Raw genomic sequence first — 17,061 nt, forward strand, 5'->3', positions numbered from 1 at the left:
AAATATGAAATTTAGAAACATTGCTTAAATAAGTTTGAAGATTGTGGCTGCCACCATATGTTTAGAGAAATCCTTCACAGTGATTCAAAGTTCTTAGGTACATAACAGTGATTTATACTTTAAAAGGACCTTTAATGTAATAAAACATCCCAAGGTGGATCACAGGAGCATTATAAAACAAAGTATGACACTGAGACAGAGATGACCAAAATCTTGAGCAAAGAAGTAGGTTTTAAAGTGGAAAGCCAGTTAGAGAGCCAGAGGGTTCATGGAGGGAATTCTAAAGCTCAGCCGGCAATGGTAGAGCGATTAAAATCAGGGATGCTCAAGATGCCAGAATTTAAGGAGCACAGACATTTTGGTGGGTGTGGAGCTAGTGAAGATTACACAGATAGGGAGGGACAAGGCCATGGAGGAATTTGAAAACAAAGATGAGAATTTTAAAGTGTAGGCATTGCTTAATGAGGAACCAATATAGGCCAATGAGCACGGGGGTAATAGATGACTAGGACTTTGTATGATTAAGGATATGGGCAGCAGAGTTTTGGATGACCTTAAGTTTACAGAGGATAGAATGTGGGAGACGGCCCTGAGTGTATTAAAATATTCAAATCAAGAAGTGACAAAGACATTGATAAGGGTTTCAGCAGGAGGTGAGCTGAGACGGGCAATGTTACAGAGGTGGAAATAGTCGAGCATAGTGATGGTGCAGATATGCGGTTTGAACCTCATCTTGGGGCCAGAACAGTCTGGTTCGGCCTCAGAAAGGGATGAAATCGGTGGTTAGGGAACAGAGTTTGTCATGGGGACCAAAGACAATGGCATTGATCCACAATCCTGATGGTAATAGAAAGTAAACAAAGGAAAAACAAATGGGCAGAATTTTGCCCTTGATGGGTGTGTGGGCCCCACTGGCTCGGTGGCAGGCGGGCAGCCGATCGCCGCTGCCAAAACGGGCCCCGCCGCCATTTTAAGTGGGCGGGTCGCCCGACAGGAAGCGATATGCGCTTCCTGTGTGGGGGGGAGATTCCCCAACTGTCAAAGTGCGCTCTTTCGCACATGCGCGCTAAAGAGCGCACGTCTCCCTGAGACTAAGTGCTGTCTCAGGGAGAGCGCTGAAAGTTTTATAAACTTCAAAAATAGAAAAATTAAAAAATTATTAACATGTCCCCCTCATGTGACAATGTCACACGAGATGGCACATGTTAATAAATGCCACATAAACTTTATTAAAGTTTTTAAAAACTGACATGAAATCTCATCCCGCCAGTGGATGAGGTTTCATGTTTTTTCAGAAGCCCGCTGGGGCTCCTGACCTGCCCACCAGCCTTAAGGTTGGACGGGCAGGGCCTTTAATTGGCTTAATTATCCTGTCAATGGCCTCAATTGGCCATTGACAGGTCGGCGGGCAGACAGCTGATTGCGCTGGCCCCCCGCCTTCCTGAATATTTAAATGCTGCGGGATGACTTCGGGGGTTCCCCCCAACGTCATCCCGCATCATTTTCGCATCAGCGAGTGGGCCCTGCCCCCAGCTCGCCGATGGAAAACTTCAGGCCAATGTTTCTACCCACTGTAAGTTAATAATTCCACCAATTTGAACTGGTTTAGATTATATAAAATGCTACAATTACACGATTCCTTGTCGCAAAAGATTTCTGACCTTTTTCTCTTCGACTTCCAATTTTAAGACCTTTTTGTATATCTGAGTAGAAGGGTTAGAGATTCAGCATTACAGATGCCTGGCCTTTTCCTTTAGCCTAACACTTGAAAAAAATTGCATGAGGAATGAGGATTGATGGAAAATAGTACCCATGCTTCTTGGGCTTTTCCAAAAGTTTTCAAAGTCATAAGTGAGCACTTAGCAAGCAGGCTTTTTCTACCCACGTTTCTTGAGGCTCATATTTGAGGGGGAAAATATGCTTAATTAAATGGTATTTTCATTTTATATTGAAAGGCATTATTAATTTTGTCCTGTGGTTTGAACAAGTGCTTTGAAAAATTGCTTCAAGACAATCCCTCCTCTAAACTAAAAACTGTGAGTAGTAGGTGGGTTTGTTATTTTATTTTCTGATACATAAAGTAGGATGACAATTGAAATGAATATCAGATTTGTAAATTTTCACTAGAATATGGTAAATAGTTTTCCTTGTATTCCTGCAATACTGAATCTTTTAGGTCATTTTATTTACCAACCCCTTAAGGACGTAGAGTGGAATCCCCAAGATGTCACCTCCATTGCTTCTTTTGCATTTTTATTCATTTCTCATGAGGTTCAAAGTTTAGAAATTCAGTGCTCCTTCTAACCTGGACTGTCTTTTCATCATGCAGACAATACCATATCCACTTTGGATTCTATAGGGAGGACGGATACACATTCAGCAGATTTTTCTCATTTTATTCCATGAAATTTTGATAGACAGTAGTAACTCAGTGGGCTGATTTGGTTTAACTGCTGTTGTCATTCTGCCTATAAAAGCTAAAGTAACAAAACCGTTCCTCAATTTGATTTAAAATTATTTATCTGTAATTTCATGAAATGGTACAGTGAATAAAATGTTGGATCGCCTCTGGAAAAAAGAATGCGACTTTTATGAAAGGCTGAACAGGGGATGCTTCTTACCGATAGTACATTTAAAATGAGTTTTCACAGCCTCAGGTTGTCAAATTTGGACAATTAAAGTCCATTTTATTATGTTATTTGTTGAAAGTACATAGCAGTGCATGCAACCATTGTGATTTATTTTCTATTTGGAATTAAAATCCAACCAAATTCATTATTCATACAAATATTCTTTAAATTCTTATAGGCAGCAAATGTCGAAAACCTTTCCATGATGTGGCTGATGTCAGGAAGGAATCTGATTAAACAACCTGTAACTCTCCTAGATCTCTGCTATGGCAGGATGGATAACCTGAATCTTCAGCATGTGGTAAGTATAAATGCAAATTTAAGAAGCATTAGTTTAGGCTGTCAGCATTGAATACATTGCACAGAGCACATTGGATAGTTTAATATTGAAAGAATTACTGAAATAAGATAACTATTGAACTGTATAAGAATAAAAACAATTCTACAATTATTATTTACCTTATTATTTATCTCTGGACTCAATATTCCAATGGTTAGCCTACTATCTTCCACATTCTGTAAATTCTGCTCATCCAAAACCCTGCTGCCCATATCTAAGGCCATTTTACCCACCGCTCGTGTTCTTGCTGGCCTATTTTGGCTCTTGGCCCCCTAACACTTTCAATTTAAAATTTTCATCCTTATGTTTAAATCGTTTCACGGTCTCCTCTCTCCTAATTTCCATAACCTCCTCCAGCTTTACAACTCTTGCAGAATGCTCCCTTCCTCCGACTCTGACTTCTTGTGCATTCCTTCCTCCTTCATCCCACCAATGGTGGAATGTCTTCAGTCTTTGAGACCCTTTACTCTGAAATTTCCTCCCTAAACATCACTGTCTCTACACTTTCCTCTCCTCCTCAAGTACACAATTTAAAATCCACCGCCTTATCCAAGCTTTTGGTCACCCCTCCTAATATCTCCTTCTTTAACTTAGCATCCATTTTTGCTTTTTCAATCATTTTCGAAGCGCGTTGGGATGATTTTCTGGATTAAAGGTGCTATATAAAGGTGCTGTTAACTTCATGGTTAATTGGCACATTTAATGTGATATGCTAAATTTAGTATCATATTTAAATTATATTGTCACACAAATATTCCTGCATTTTTAAGAAGTAGAATCGTGTTTTTATGTTATGCGTTGTAAGAAGGGCCAACCATGTATTTTCCAATGGAAGCACTGTACAACCTTGCTTGCCTGTATAAACATTAAAATCATACAGGTCTCTTAGTTCTTCGTTGGAGTGTATAATTTACATACAGCTGTTTCGCTATACTCCACAGAAAGCAAATAACTATTACAATCTAAATTTTTTGAATAACCCCCATGTGCATGCCTGCATGAGAGCTTCACAGCACAAGAGTTTACTGGACTACGATTAGTCAGGGTAGAATTGAACTGGTGACCATAATCACAATTGAATGTTGGAGATACAGCTCAAATTGTGCAGCTGTGTCTGTGACCTTTATGGCTGTTGATTTTTATAAAATCCAATTTTTCCAGCTCTGCTGTATTCAGCACTAACTGCAGATGCAGTGACTTTGAAGCGTCTAATGGAAAAAAAAAATTATGTATGTCATAGAAACTGGGGAGAAGAGCACATTGCTTTTTTTCCCTGTGTCAAGGAGCTGACCTGTCAGTTTCTAACTGGAACAAATTCGCAGTGACAGTTTCCGTTTTCATAGAATGCACTTTTGAGAACACTATTTCAACCTGTATCTTGACTATCAGATTGTAAATTATTCCCATGTTAAATTATTCATGAAGTGTACTCCATCATGTCATGCACCTGGTTACTGACCAAAAGCTATGGACTTTCAAGTTTAGCTCTGGATGCTTCCAACACTTCTGATGATGTCTGTAAAGTAATATATTGTGCTTTAATTGATTCCTTACTTTATATCATTACCCAGGGAGCTAAGATTTGTTTTTGCCAATGATACAGATTTTATTTTAGCAACTGTTGAAAGGTTCAGCATTGGAGAGAGTGAAGCATTTTAAAAAGAGAGTAGAACATTGCTACTTAAAATTGCATAATAGTTTTATAAATTTGTGCCAGTTTCTTAATGTATTTACCCAACAAGACCCCACCATGACCTTTGTGTAAGGATTTTGTATTCTTTTACTGGAAAAGGTCTCTTGCCATGATGTTATGAGTCTCGGAATTCACCCTACCAGATTCCAACTAGCCTGCAGCTTAATAAAAAAATAAAAATACCTTGGGGAATGGCCATGGACTTAGTTCAGCTGTGGGCAGCTGTTACTCAAAGAACAAAGAAAGGTACAGCACAGGAACAGGCCCTTCAAGCCTGCGCCGATCATATTGCCCGTCAACTAAAACATTTTGCACTTCTGGGGTCCGTATCCCTCTATTCCCATCCTATTCATGTATTTGTCAAGCTGCCTCTTAAACATCACTATCGTACCTGCTTCCACCACCTCCTCTGGCAGCGAATTCCAGACACTCACTACCCTCTGCGTAAAAAACTTGACCGCACATCTCCTCTATAGTTTTCTCCTCTCACCTTAAATCTATGTCCCCTAGTAATTGACTCTTCCACCCTGGGAAAAAGCTTCTGACTATCTACTCTGTCCATGCCACTCATAATTTTGTAAACTTCTATCAAATCGCCCCTCAATCTCCGTCGCTCTAGTGAGAACAATCCGAGTTTCTCCAACCTCTCATCATAGCTAATAACCTTCAGACCAGGCAGCATCCTGGTAAACCTCCTCTGCACCCTCTCCAACGCCTCCATATCTTTCTGGTAATGTGGTGACCAGAATTGCACGCAATATTCCAAGTGTGGCCTAACCAAGATTCTATACAGCTGCAGCATGACTTCCCAGCTTTTATACTCAATACCCCTGTCAATGAAGGCAAGCATGCCATATGCCTTCCTGACTACCTTATCCACCTGTGTTGCCACTTTCAGTGGCCTGTGGACCTGTACACCCAGATTCCTCTGCCCGTAAATGCGCTTAAGGGTTCTGCCATTTACTGTATAATTCCTGCCTGTATTAGACCTTCCAAAATGCATTACCTCGCATTTGTCCGGATTAAACTCCATCTGCCATTTCTCCGCCCAAGTCTCCAACCGATCTATATCCCGTTGTATCCTTTGACAATCCTCTTCACTATCTGCAACTCCTCCAACCTTAGTGTCGTCTGCAAACTTACTAATTAGCCCTGTTACATTTTCCTCCAAATCATTTATGTATACTACAAACAGCAAAGGTCCCAGCACTGATCCCTGCGGAACTCCACTAGTCACAGCTCTCCATTCAGAAAAGCACCCTTCCACTGCTAACCCTCTGTCTTCTATGACCAAGCCAATTCTGTATCCATCTTGCCAGCTCACCTCTGATCCCATGCGACTTTACCTTCTGTACCAGTCTGCCATGAGGGACCTTGTCAAAGGCCTTACTGAAATCCATGTATATAACATCCACTGCCCTTCCATCATCGATCATCTTTGTCACTTCCTCGAAAAACTCGATCAAGTTAGTGAGACACGACCTCCCCTTCACAAAACCATGCTGCCTCTCACTAATATGCCCATTTGCTTCCAAATGGTAGTAAATCCTGTTACGAAGAATCTTCTCCAATAATTTCCCTACCACTGACGTAAGGCTCATCGGCCTGTAATTTCCTGGATTATCCCGGCTACCCTTCTTAAACAATGGAACAACATTGGCCATTCTCCAGTCCTCTGGGACCTCACCCATAGCCAGTGAGGATACAAAGATTTCTGTCAAGGCCCCAGCAATCTCCTCCCTTGCCTCCCTCAGTATTCTAGGGTAGATCCCATCTGGCCCTGGGGACTTATCCACCTTAATATTCTTCAAGACGCCTCCTCTTTTTTGATCTTAACATGATCCAGGCTATCTACACTCTTCCCTAGACAAATCGACCGCTAAGTCCTTCTCTTTGGTGAATACTGATGAGAAGTATTCATTTAGTATCTCTCCCATTTCTTCTGGCTCCACACACAGATTCCTACCTCTGTCCCTGAGTGTGCCTACCCTTTCCCTGGCAACCCTCTTGCTTTTTACATATGTATAAAAGGCCTTGGGATTTTCCTTAATCCTGGTTGCAAGTGATTTTTCATGACCCCTTTTAGCCCTCCTGACTCCTTGCTTAAGTTTCTTCCTACTTTCTTTATATTCTCCATGGGCTTCATCTGTTCCCAGGCTTCTAGCCCTTATGAATGCTTCCCTTTTCTTTTTGACTAATCTCACAATATCGTTCGTTATCCAAGGTTCCTGAAACTTGCCATACTTATCCTTCATCCTAGCAGGAACATGCCGGTCCTGAATTCTTATCAACTGACATTTGAAAGCCCCCCACATGTCAGTTGTTGATTTGCCCTCAAGCATCCGCCTCCAGTCTAGATTCCTCAGTTCCTGCCTAATATTGTTATAATTAGCCTTCCCCCAATTCAGCACCTTAACCCGAGGACTCCTGTTATCCTTATCCACCAGTACCTTGAAACTTACTGAATTATGGTCACTTTTCCTGAAATGCTCCCCTACTGAAACTTCGACCACCTGGCCGGGTTCATTCCCTAATACCAGGTCCAGTATTGCCCCTTCCCTAGTTGGACTATCTACATATTGTCTCAGGAAGCCCCCCTGGATGCACTTTACAAATTCTGCACCATCCAAACCCCTAGCACTAAGTGATTCCGAGTCAATATAGGGAAAGTTAAAATTACCCACCACAACAACCCTATTGCTTTTACATCTTTCCAAAATCTGCCTACATAACTGTTCCTCAATCTCCCGCTGGCAATTGGGAGGCCTATAGTAAACCCCCAACATTGTGACTGCACCCTTCCTACTCTGGAGCTCTACCCATATTGCCTTGCTGCATGAGCCCACCGAGGTGTCCTCCTGTTGTACAGCTGTGATATTCCCCTTAACCTGCAGTGCAACTCCCCCACCTCTTCTTCATCCCTCTCTATCCTGCCTGAAACATCTAAACCCTGGAACGTTTATCTGCCAAGCCTGTCCATCCTTCAACCAAGTCTCTGTAATAGCAATAACATCATAGTCCCAAGTACTAATCCAAGCTCTAAGCTCATCTGCCTTGCCTGTTATACTTCTCGCATTGAAACAAATGCATTTCAGACCCCCAGTCCCACTGTGTTCAGTAATTTCTCCCTGCCTGCCCTTCCTCTTAGTCCGACTGGCCATATTCACTGGTTCCCAGTCATTTATTTCACCTGCTGACCTATTGCTCTGGTTACCACCCCCCTGCCATACTAGTTTAAACCCTCCCGAGTGACACTAGCAAACCTCGTAGCCAGGATATTGGTGCCCCTCCAGTTTAGATACAACCCGCCCTTCTTGTACAGGTCCCACCTGCCCCGGAAGAGATCCCACTGATCCAGATATCGGAAACCCTCCCTCCTACACCATCTGTTCAGCCATGTGTTCAGCTGCAGTATCTTCCTATTTCTAGCCTCACTGGCACGTGGCACAGAGAGTAATCCTGAGATTACAACCCTAGAGGTCCTGTTTTTTAACTTTCTGCCTAACTCCCTGAACTCCCGCTGCAAGACCTCATCACTCTTCCTGCCTATGTCGTTAGTACTAATGTGTACCACGACCTCTGGCTGTTCTCCCTCCCCCTTCAGAATGTCCCGTACCCGATCAGAGATATCCTGGACCCTGGCACCAGGGAGGCAACATACCATCCTGGTGTCTCTTTCACGACCACAGAAGCGCCTATCTGAGCCCCTGACTATAGAGTCCCCTATGACAATTGCTCTTCTGTGCTTTGACCCTCCCTGCTGAACAACAGAGACAGCCGTGATGCCACTGCTCTGGCTATTGCTGTTGTTTTCCTCTGATAGGCCATCCCCCCCCAACAGTATCCAAAATGGTATACCTGTTAGAGAGGGGGACAGCCACAGGGGATTTCTGCACTGACTGCCTGCCCCTTCTCGCGGTCACCCATCTATCTGTCTGTACCTTGGGTGTGACCACGTCTCCAAAACTCCTGTCAGTGACGCTTTCTGCCACCTGAATGCTCCTAAGTGCATCCAACTGCTGCTCCAACCGATCCATGCGGTCTAACTCCCTAACACTGCAACATTAAATGGTGGCTTGAACACTTTAGTAGGTTAGAAGTCATATTATGCATTAATATTAGTATAAAAATAGTATTGCTAATCTTTGTGGAGTTCAAGTATGTGAATCCAAGCTTGCATCTGTAGAAAATGAAATCCTTATGTTCCAGTGTAAAAATACTAATATGTATTTGCAAAGGCAATAAATTACTTTCTATCACTGGTTACGACATTTTAATTAATAATTGTGGTTTAAGATCCTGTAAATTTTCTGTTATTTTTGAATGAGTACAAACTTAATCATAAATTTCCTTGTGAAGGTTTCAATAGTAAGTGCTTTTTAATAAATAAATTAAAGAAGCAATACAAGAACTGCCTTTGTACAGTACATTGATGTGTTAAAGTATCACATTATGAAGCTGTAAGATATAATTGGCTCTGTCCATTCTGTGAAGTGTTTCTCCAAAGGACATGAAAGAAGATGAGCCCTCAATGCACTCACCCATCTATTAGCACCATTTAACAGAAGCTTTACGCCTACCATCTAAGTTGAAAATGTTATAAGGATCCTAAAAGGGAGAAAATAAAATTACAAAGTTGTGATGAGACCTGTGAAAAACTTCTATTCAGAAAGAATTAAAGTTATTATAATTTTTCTTAAGTTTGAATAATGTATTACCCTTCTCTCATGTTGTTTGAAATTTGCAAATTAGTAGCAGGTTGAACGGGTATAAACTTTTACAAAACGTTCTGGTATACATAATTTATGGTAAAAAATGGCTTGGAGAGGCTTTTTTTACTTTTGTAAAATCTTGTATGCATCCTCAAGAGTTCAATTTATGTTTATTGTTAAAGCCAGTTTTATATTTGGATATTTGGATTATATACTGCTTACTACTTATTGTGCCCTTCTAGAACTGAGGAAATACCAAATTGTATAGGCCCTGTTCACAGAGGCCAACACAGCACAACTCGCTTACTGCCCTCAAATACAGCAATTCACCCATATACAGGAAACACAAAGTACCCCAACCAACATGACTGAGCAGGCAGCAACCCGACCAGTTTCCAAATGTGTATGTTTAAGTTTGAAAAGTTCAACATATATGGGTAAATAGGGTGGTCAACAGGACTTCAAACTAGAAAGTGGGGGCGAGGGAAGGGTAAAACTCCAAGAAGTATGACTAATGGGAAACAAAGCAGCAGGTTAGCGTGTGGCGGGGTGGATTCAACTTCATGGAAAATTATGAAAAAACTGAAAAGAAAGGAGAGCCCAGGAGAGGCTATTAAAGTCTCCAGAACACAAAATAGGCCAGAGTGTTTGGAAAGGGCTAGGAATCTAACTTCAAGCACATCAGATAAAGGGACGACAATGAGAAAAGGGATGGGAAATACAGGACTGAAGGTGTTGTATCTGAATGCACGCAGTATACGAAATAAGGTAAATGAGCTTGTGGCGCAGATTGAAATGGGCAGGTATGATGTGGTGGGCATCACGGAGACGTGGCTGCAAGGGGATCAGGATATACATCTTATTGAAAAGGTAGGCAGGTTGGCAGAGGGTGTGGGGTTGCTTTGTTAGTAAGAAATGAAATTAAATCGATAGCAAGAAATGACGTAGGGTCAGATGATGTAGAATGTGTGTGGGTAGAGTTGAGGAACCGCAAAGGTCAAAAAACCATAATGGGAGTTATGTACAGGCCTCCAAACAGTAGTCAGGATATGTGGCACAAGATACACCAGGAGATAGAAAAGGCGTGTAAGAAAGGCAAGGTTACAGCGATCATGGGGGATTTCAATATGCAGGTAGACTGGGAAAATCAGGTTGGTAGTGGATCCCAAGAAAAGGAATTTGTGGAATGTCTACGAGATGGCTTTTTGGAGCAACTTGTGATGGAGCCCACTAGGGAACAGGCAATTCTAGATTTAGTGATGTGTAATGAGGCAGATTTGATAAGGGAGCTTAAGGTGAAGGAACCCTTAGGATTGAATATGATAGAATTTACCCTGCAATTTGAGAGGAAAAAGCTGGAATCAGATGTAACGGTATTACAGTTGAATAAAGGCAACTACAGAGGCATGAGGGAGGAGCTGGCCAGAATTGACTGGGAGATGAGCCTAGCAGGAAAGACAGTGGAACAGCAATGCCAGGAGTTTCTGGGAGTAATTTGGGAGACACAGCAAAAATTTATCCCTAGGAAGAAGAAGCATACTAAAGGGAGGACGAGGCAACCATGGCTGACAAGGGAAGTCAGGGACAGTATAAAAGCTAAAGAGAAAACATCCTATGCGGCAAAGAGCAGTGGGAAACCAGGGGATTGGGAAGCCTACAAAGACCAACAGAAGACAACTAAAAAAGAAATAAGGAGGGAGAAGATTAAATATGAGGGTAAACTAGCCAGTAATATAAAAGAAGATTGCAAGAGTTTTTTTAGATATATAAAGGGTAAGAGAGAGGCAAAAGTGGACATTGGGCCGCTGGAAAATGACGCTGGAGAAGTAGTAGTGGGGAACAAAGAAATGGCGGAAGAACTGAATAGGTACTTTGCGTCAGTCTTCACGGTGGAAGACTCGAGTAACATCCCCAAAGTTCAAGAGAGTCGGGGGGGCAGAGGTGAGTATAGTGGGCATTACCAAGGAGAAGGTGCTAGGAAAACTGAAAGGTCTGAAGGTGGACAAATCACCTGGACCAGATGGATTACACCCCAGAGTTCTGAAGGAGATACCTGAAGAGATAGTGGAGGCGTTAGTGGTGATCTTTCAGGAATCACTGGAGTCAGGGAGGGTTCCAGAGGAGTGGAAAGTCGCTAGTGTAACCCCCCTGTTTAAGAAGGGAGTGAGACAAAAGACAGGAAATTACAGGCCGATTAGCCTGACCTCGGTCGTTGGTAAGATTTTAGAGTCCATTATTAAGGATGAGATTTCAGAATACTTGAAAGTGCATGGTAAAATAAGGCAAAGTCAGCATGGTTTCATCAAGGAGAGGTCATGCCTGACAAATCTGTTAGAATTCTTTGAGGAGGTAACGAGTAGGTTAGACAAAGGAGAGTCAATGGATGTTATCTACTTGGACTTCCGGAAGGCCTTTGGCAAGGTGCCGCACAGGAGGCTGCTTAGTAAGATAAGAGCCGATGGTGTTAGAGGCAAGGTACTAGCATGGATAGAAGATTGGCTGTCTGGCAGGAGGCAGAGAGTGGGGATAAAGGGCTCCTTCTCAGGATGGAGGCTGGTGACTAGTGGAGTTCTGCAGGGGTCAATGTTGGGACCACAACTTTTCACTTTATACATTAATGATCTAGATGAAGGAACTGAGGGCATCCTGGCTAAGTTTGCAGATGATACAAAGATAGGTGGAGGGACAGGTAGTATTGAGGAGGCGGGGAGGCTGCAGAAGGATTTGGACAGGTTAGGAGAATGGGCAAAGAAATGGCAGATGGAATACAACGTGGGGAAGTGTGAGGTCATGCACTTTGGTAGGAAGTATAGAGGCATAGACTATTTTCTAAATGGGGAGAGAATTCAGAAATCTGGAGTGCAAAGGGACTTGGGAGTCCTAGTCCAGGATTCTCTTAAGGTTAACTTGCAGGTTGAGTCGGTAGTTAGGAAGGCAAATGCAATGTTGGCATTTATTTTGAGAGGACTAGAATATAAAAGCAGGGATGTGCTGCTGAGGCTTTATAAGGCTCTGGTCAGACCACATTTAGAATATTGTGAGCAATTTTGGGCCCCGTATCTCAGGAAGGATGTGCTGGCCCTGGGGAGGGTCCAGAGGAGGTTCACGAGAATGATCCCAGGAATGAAAGGCTTAACATATGAGGAACGTTTGAGGACTCTGGGTCTATACTCGATGGAGTTTAGAAGGATTAGGGGGGATCTGATTGAAACTTACAGAATACTGAAAGGCCTGGATAAAGTGGACGTGGGGAAGATGTTTCCATTAGTAGGAGAGACTAGGGCCCGAGGGCACAGCCTCAGAGTAAAGGGAAGACCTTTTAGAACAGAGATGAAGAGAAACTTTTTTAGCCAGAGAGTGGTGAATCTATGGAATTCATTGCCACAGAAGGCTGTGGAGGCCAGGTCATTGAGTGTATTTAAGACGGAGATAGATAGATTCTTGATTGGTAAGGTGAAAAGTTACGGGGAGAAGGCGGGAGAATGGGGTTGAGAATCTTATCAGCCATGATTGAATGGCGGAGCAGACTCGATGGGCCGAATGGCCTAATTTCTGCTCCTATGGTCTTATGGTCATTCAATTGGTGGCCAGCACTCTCTGGGATATGGTAAGGAGCCTTCAGACTTCACAGAATCACAGAATCTTCACAGTGCAGAAGGAAGCCATTCGGCCCATCGGGTCTGCACTGGCTCGCTGAAAGAGCAATCTACCTAATCCCAGTCCCCTGCCTTATCCCCGTAACTTTGCACATTCTTCCTTTTCAGAATCCAATTCCCTTTTAAATACGTCAGTTGAAGCTGCCTCCACCACCCTTTCAGGAAGTTCGCTCCAGACTCAGAAGGCTGTGGAGGCCAGGTCATTGAGTGTATTTAAGAGCGAGATAGATAGGTTCTTGATTGGTAAGGTGATCAAAGGTTGCGGGGAGAAGGCGGGAGAATGGGGTTGAGAAACTTATCAGCCATGATTGAATGGCGGAGCAGACTCGATGGGGTGAAGGGCCTAATTTCTGCTCCTATGTCCTTTGGTCTATGGTAATAATTAATGTGATCTTCTACTATCTTGAGAGAAAGAAAAAGTAGGAGAATGACATGACTCTCCGGCTTACCATATGCAACAATGCAGAAATTTAATTAGTACAAGTTGAGTATCCTTTGACCATAAATCCAAAAACCGAACACATTCAAAAACCTCATCGACCTTTAGCACCAAAGTCTAGTTTTTGCCTGCACTGTTTACCTTGCGATTTTGTGGTGAACATGTCAAAAATAAACTTATTACAGGTACCCTGTATTTATTATTCAGTGATACATCTTACTTTTCTGGTCATTTTATTTACTTCAGACTATAGCTAGCCTAGGCTTAGGCTATTGTAATGCAAATTTATATGAGGTATCCGAAAACCGAAATTATCTGAAATCCAAAATGCCATTGGCCCCGACGGTTTCAGATAAAGGAAAATCGACCTGTAATACATTTAAAGTTCTTATGTCTGTGCACTTTCTGTCAATTTTTTCCATGATAAATGCCTTTGACCACATTTATAGTGGAAATTGCCTGTGTAAACTTGTCACACTATAATTACACCCTCCCATCAGTGCAAGAGCTGACACAGCACCACCAACACAGATGAGTAATTGCAGCATGGCAACTTCCTTAGGTGAATTCTATTATAAATGTGAGCATAGGAATTTGTAATGGAAGTATAAACTAAGGATAGAATGCATGGCCAGGATTTTTGTGTTTGGGTCAGGACTCGAAGTTGGGATCCTTTCCAGGTCCTTACCCCGCACAGCGAGAATGCGACATGCCCAATGTGATCTTTGTTGGATTGACTAATTAGTGGCCAGAGAACTTGCCGTACAATTAAGGATGGCAGGCAGGCATCCAATGCTGGAGGGCCAATAAGAAGACTGCCTATCAGCAGTCAAAGGTTGACTGCTTTCAGAAGTGGAAGCTGCTGAAATATTTTGGGAGGCATGAGGGCACCTCCATTCCAGGTAAGTATGAAGGCTAGAAGAATTAGGGCCTTCAGAGATTGGGGGAAAGCCCCTCACAGTTAGGGCCACTGTTGTTCACAATCAATATAAATGATTTGGATATGGGCACCAATTGTAATATTTCCAAATTTGTTGACACAAAACTAGATGGTAATTTAAGTTGCGAGGAGGATGCAAGGAGACTTCACCTGGACTTGGACAGGCTATTTGAATGGGCAAGAACATAGCAGATGGAATATAATGTGAATAAGTGTGAAGTTATCCACTTTGGTAGAAAAAACAGAAAGACAGAATATTTTTAAATGGTGAGAGGTTGGGAAGTGTTGGTGTCCAAGGAGGCCTGGGTGTCCTTGTCCGTGAGTCACTAAAAGGTAGCATGCAAGTGCAATAATCAATAAGGAAGGCAAGTGGTATGTTGGCCCTTGTGCCTTCATCATATGGGGATTAGAGTACAGAAGTAAATATGTCTTGCTGCAATTGTAGAGAGCCTTGGTGAAACCACACCTGGAGTATTGTGTATAGTTTTGGCCTCCTTATCTAAGGAAGGATATGCATGTCATAGAAAGGGCGCAACTGAGGTTCACCAGACTAATGCATGGAATAGTGGGATTGTCTCATGAGGAGAGATTGAGGAAACTGGGCCTGTATTCTCTAAAGTTTCGAAGAATGAGAGGTGATCTCATTGTAACTTACAAAATTCTTACAGGGTACGACAGGGTGGATGTGGATAGGATGTTTCCTCTGGCTGGTGACACTAGAACCAGGGGTCATAATGGGCGGAATTGACCCAAATTTGCATTGTGCGGTAGCGGGCGGATAAAACGGCGCGCTGCCTGCCGACAGTGATGACGGTTTTCACGCCGTATTGTCTCAAGCCCACCTCATTATTTATGTACTCACGGGAAATCTCACCTGCCGTTTCCATGGCAGGTGAGATCCTCATTCGGCTCCTCACACCGGGCGCCATGTTTAAAGGCCAGCCACAAGCACAGTGCTCATTGCTTTCAGCTCACCACTGCTGCCCAGGAGACATGACCCTCAAAGGCAAGAAGGACCAAGCCCCCTTGCCCCCGGTTTAATGATGGGTCCCTTGAGTGATTGCTGGATGCTGTGGACTTATCTACTGTAGAAGCTTAATTATTGAACATGTTCAAGACAGAAATATTTCTGGAAACTAATGACATCAATGGATATGGACATAGTGCGGGAAAGTGGCATGGAGGTAAATGATCAGCCATGATCTAATTGAATGGTGGAGCAGGCTCGACAGGCTGAATGGCCTACTGCTGTTCCTGTGTTCCTATGTTCTTCCTATGTTCCTATGCCATGGTTATGGCTGACTTTCAGGGTGGTGGCTTCCAAATAGATTGGAGCTGCCAGCTCCACAACCTGCTGTATGTCAGCAACAAATCTACTTCTCTCATGTTCCTTTTGGGCTGTAACTTAAAACCTGATGATCTTAATCCTGAACTTTATATTTTAATTTTTTAAAGAAAATCATGCTTTGCTTTCTGATAATTCTAAGTTGTGCATGATCAAGAATGAACATCAAGCTGCCTGAAAAGTAAAAAAGGACAGCTGATCATTTATGATATACCTGCCACTGGGAAGCCGGCACGGTTTCATGGATGGCCTCCTAAACGTGCACCCCCCATGCGCTAGATCAAAAATCCGATGGGTTTCGGGAGGGTGCCTGTGGATGGGTGGGTAACCTTTCCAAATGTCAATTTGACTCCTCCACAATCCCAGGGAAGTGAGGACATGCCATGGAGCTTGCTTGACAGGATTTCTCTCCTGATTTTGGGGGCTCCCCTGCCTCCAGTCCCCCTGCTCGGGTTATTGAAAATGCAGCCCCAAGCATTTAAAATAGGAGCTGAATTATGTCTGTCTACATGTCCCAGGTCTAACCTTACAAATTCCTGCGCCTGTGTTTATCACAGAAATTTGCTGCAATATATTTACACATTCTCACCAGTGGTGATGCTGCAGTACATCAGCTTTGTAGAGAAATGTCTATGCTCCAATCAACTCTACCTCTTTGCTGTCCAAATTGCATCAGATTTTGTGATTTAACTATAATCAATAATATCGAAGCACTATACAAAAATAAGGCCAAAATCTTTGGTTTTAAAATGGGCCTTTTATCCACACGACATCTGCATACCCTGGTCCAATTATCCTCCGCCTCCTAACTCCATTTCACCTTAAGGTTACACTTGATCTTGTCTCGCTGTGTGCATCGTCATGGGAAAATCATGATTATTGTGTACAAATGCCACCATGAACCATATGTTGCTGTATTGCAGCATTCTTCAGTGATGTGCTTGATTGGGACTGGTGCCCATTTTATAACTTAAAACATTCTGTAACCAGTGAGAACAGATGTTGAGTTCATTAAATTCCTGCATCCCTGTTTGACACATTCAACCAATGACAGGAGTTAGTTTCCTCCAAAGAAAAGTAGAAAGGGAGCAGAGCCAACAGTGATTGATGCAAAGTCAAAGCCCTCTTGAAAACTCTCCCCTTTATCATTAATCAAAGCGGACTTAACTGACCTCGCTTTATTTTAGGATTACAAATGAGCTAGTTTTTTTGTATTAATGTAAAAGAAAGGTATTACAAATTATTATATATATGTATTATTTGATGGTTGAACAGCATTTTTGAAGATGCAGCTTACAGTTCTATT

The 17,061-nt window shown here is 42.6% G+C and overlaps 1 protein-coding gene across 3 annotated transcripts in view; it reads left to right on the forward strand.

Moving 5' to 3' along the window:
* Positions 1 to 17,061, forward strand: part of LOC144694936 (uncharacterized) — a 190,008-nt gene that overhangs the window by 146,334 nt on the left and 26,613 nt on the right. For all 3 annotated transcript variants that reach the window (XM_078565724.1, XM_078565743.1, XM_078565734.1), the window contains one exon: positions 2,809 to 2,931. In XM_078565724.1, coding sequence (XP_078421850.1) covers positions 2,809 to 2,931 — 123 coding nt within the window. The remainder of the gene's footprint in view (positions 1 to 2,808; positions 2,932 to 17,061) is intronic.

This window comes from Cetorhinus maximus, chromosome 2 (genome assembly GCF_964194155.1).
Source record: "Cetorhinus maximus chromosome 2, sCetMax3.hap1.1, whole genome shotgun sequence".
Lineage (NCBI taxonomy): Eukaryota > Metazoa > Chordata > Chondrichthyes > Lamniformes > Cetorhinidae > Cetorhinus > Cetorhinus maximus.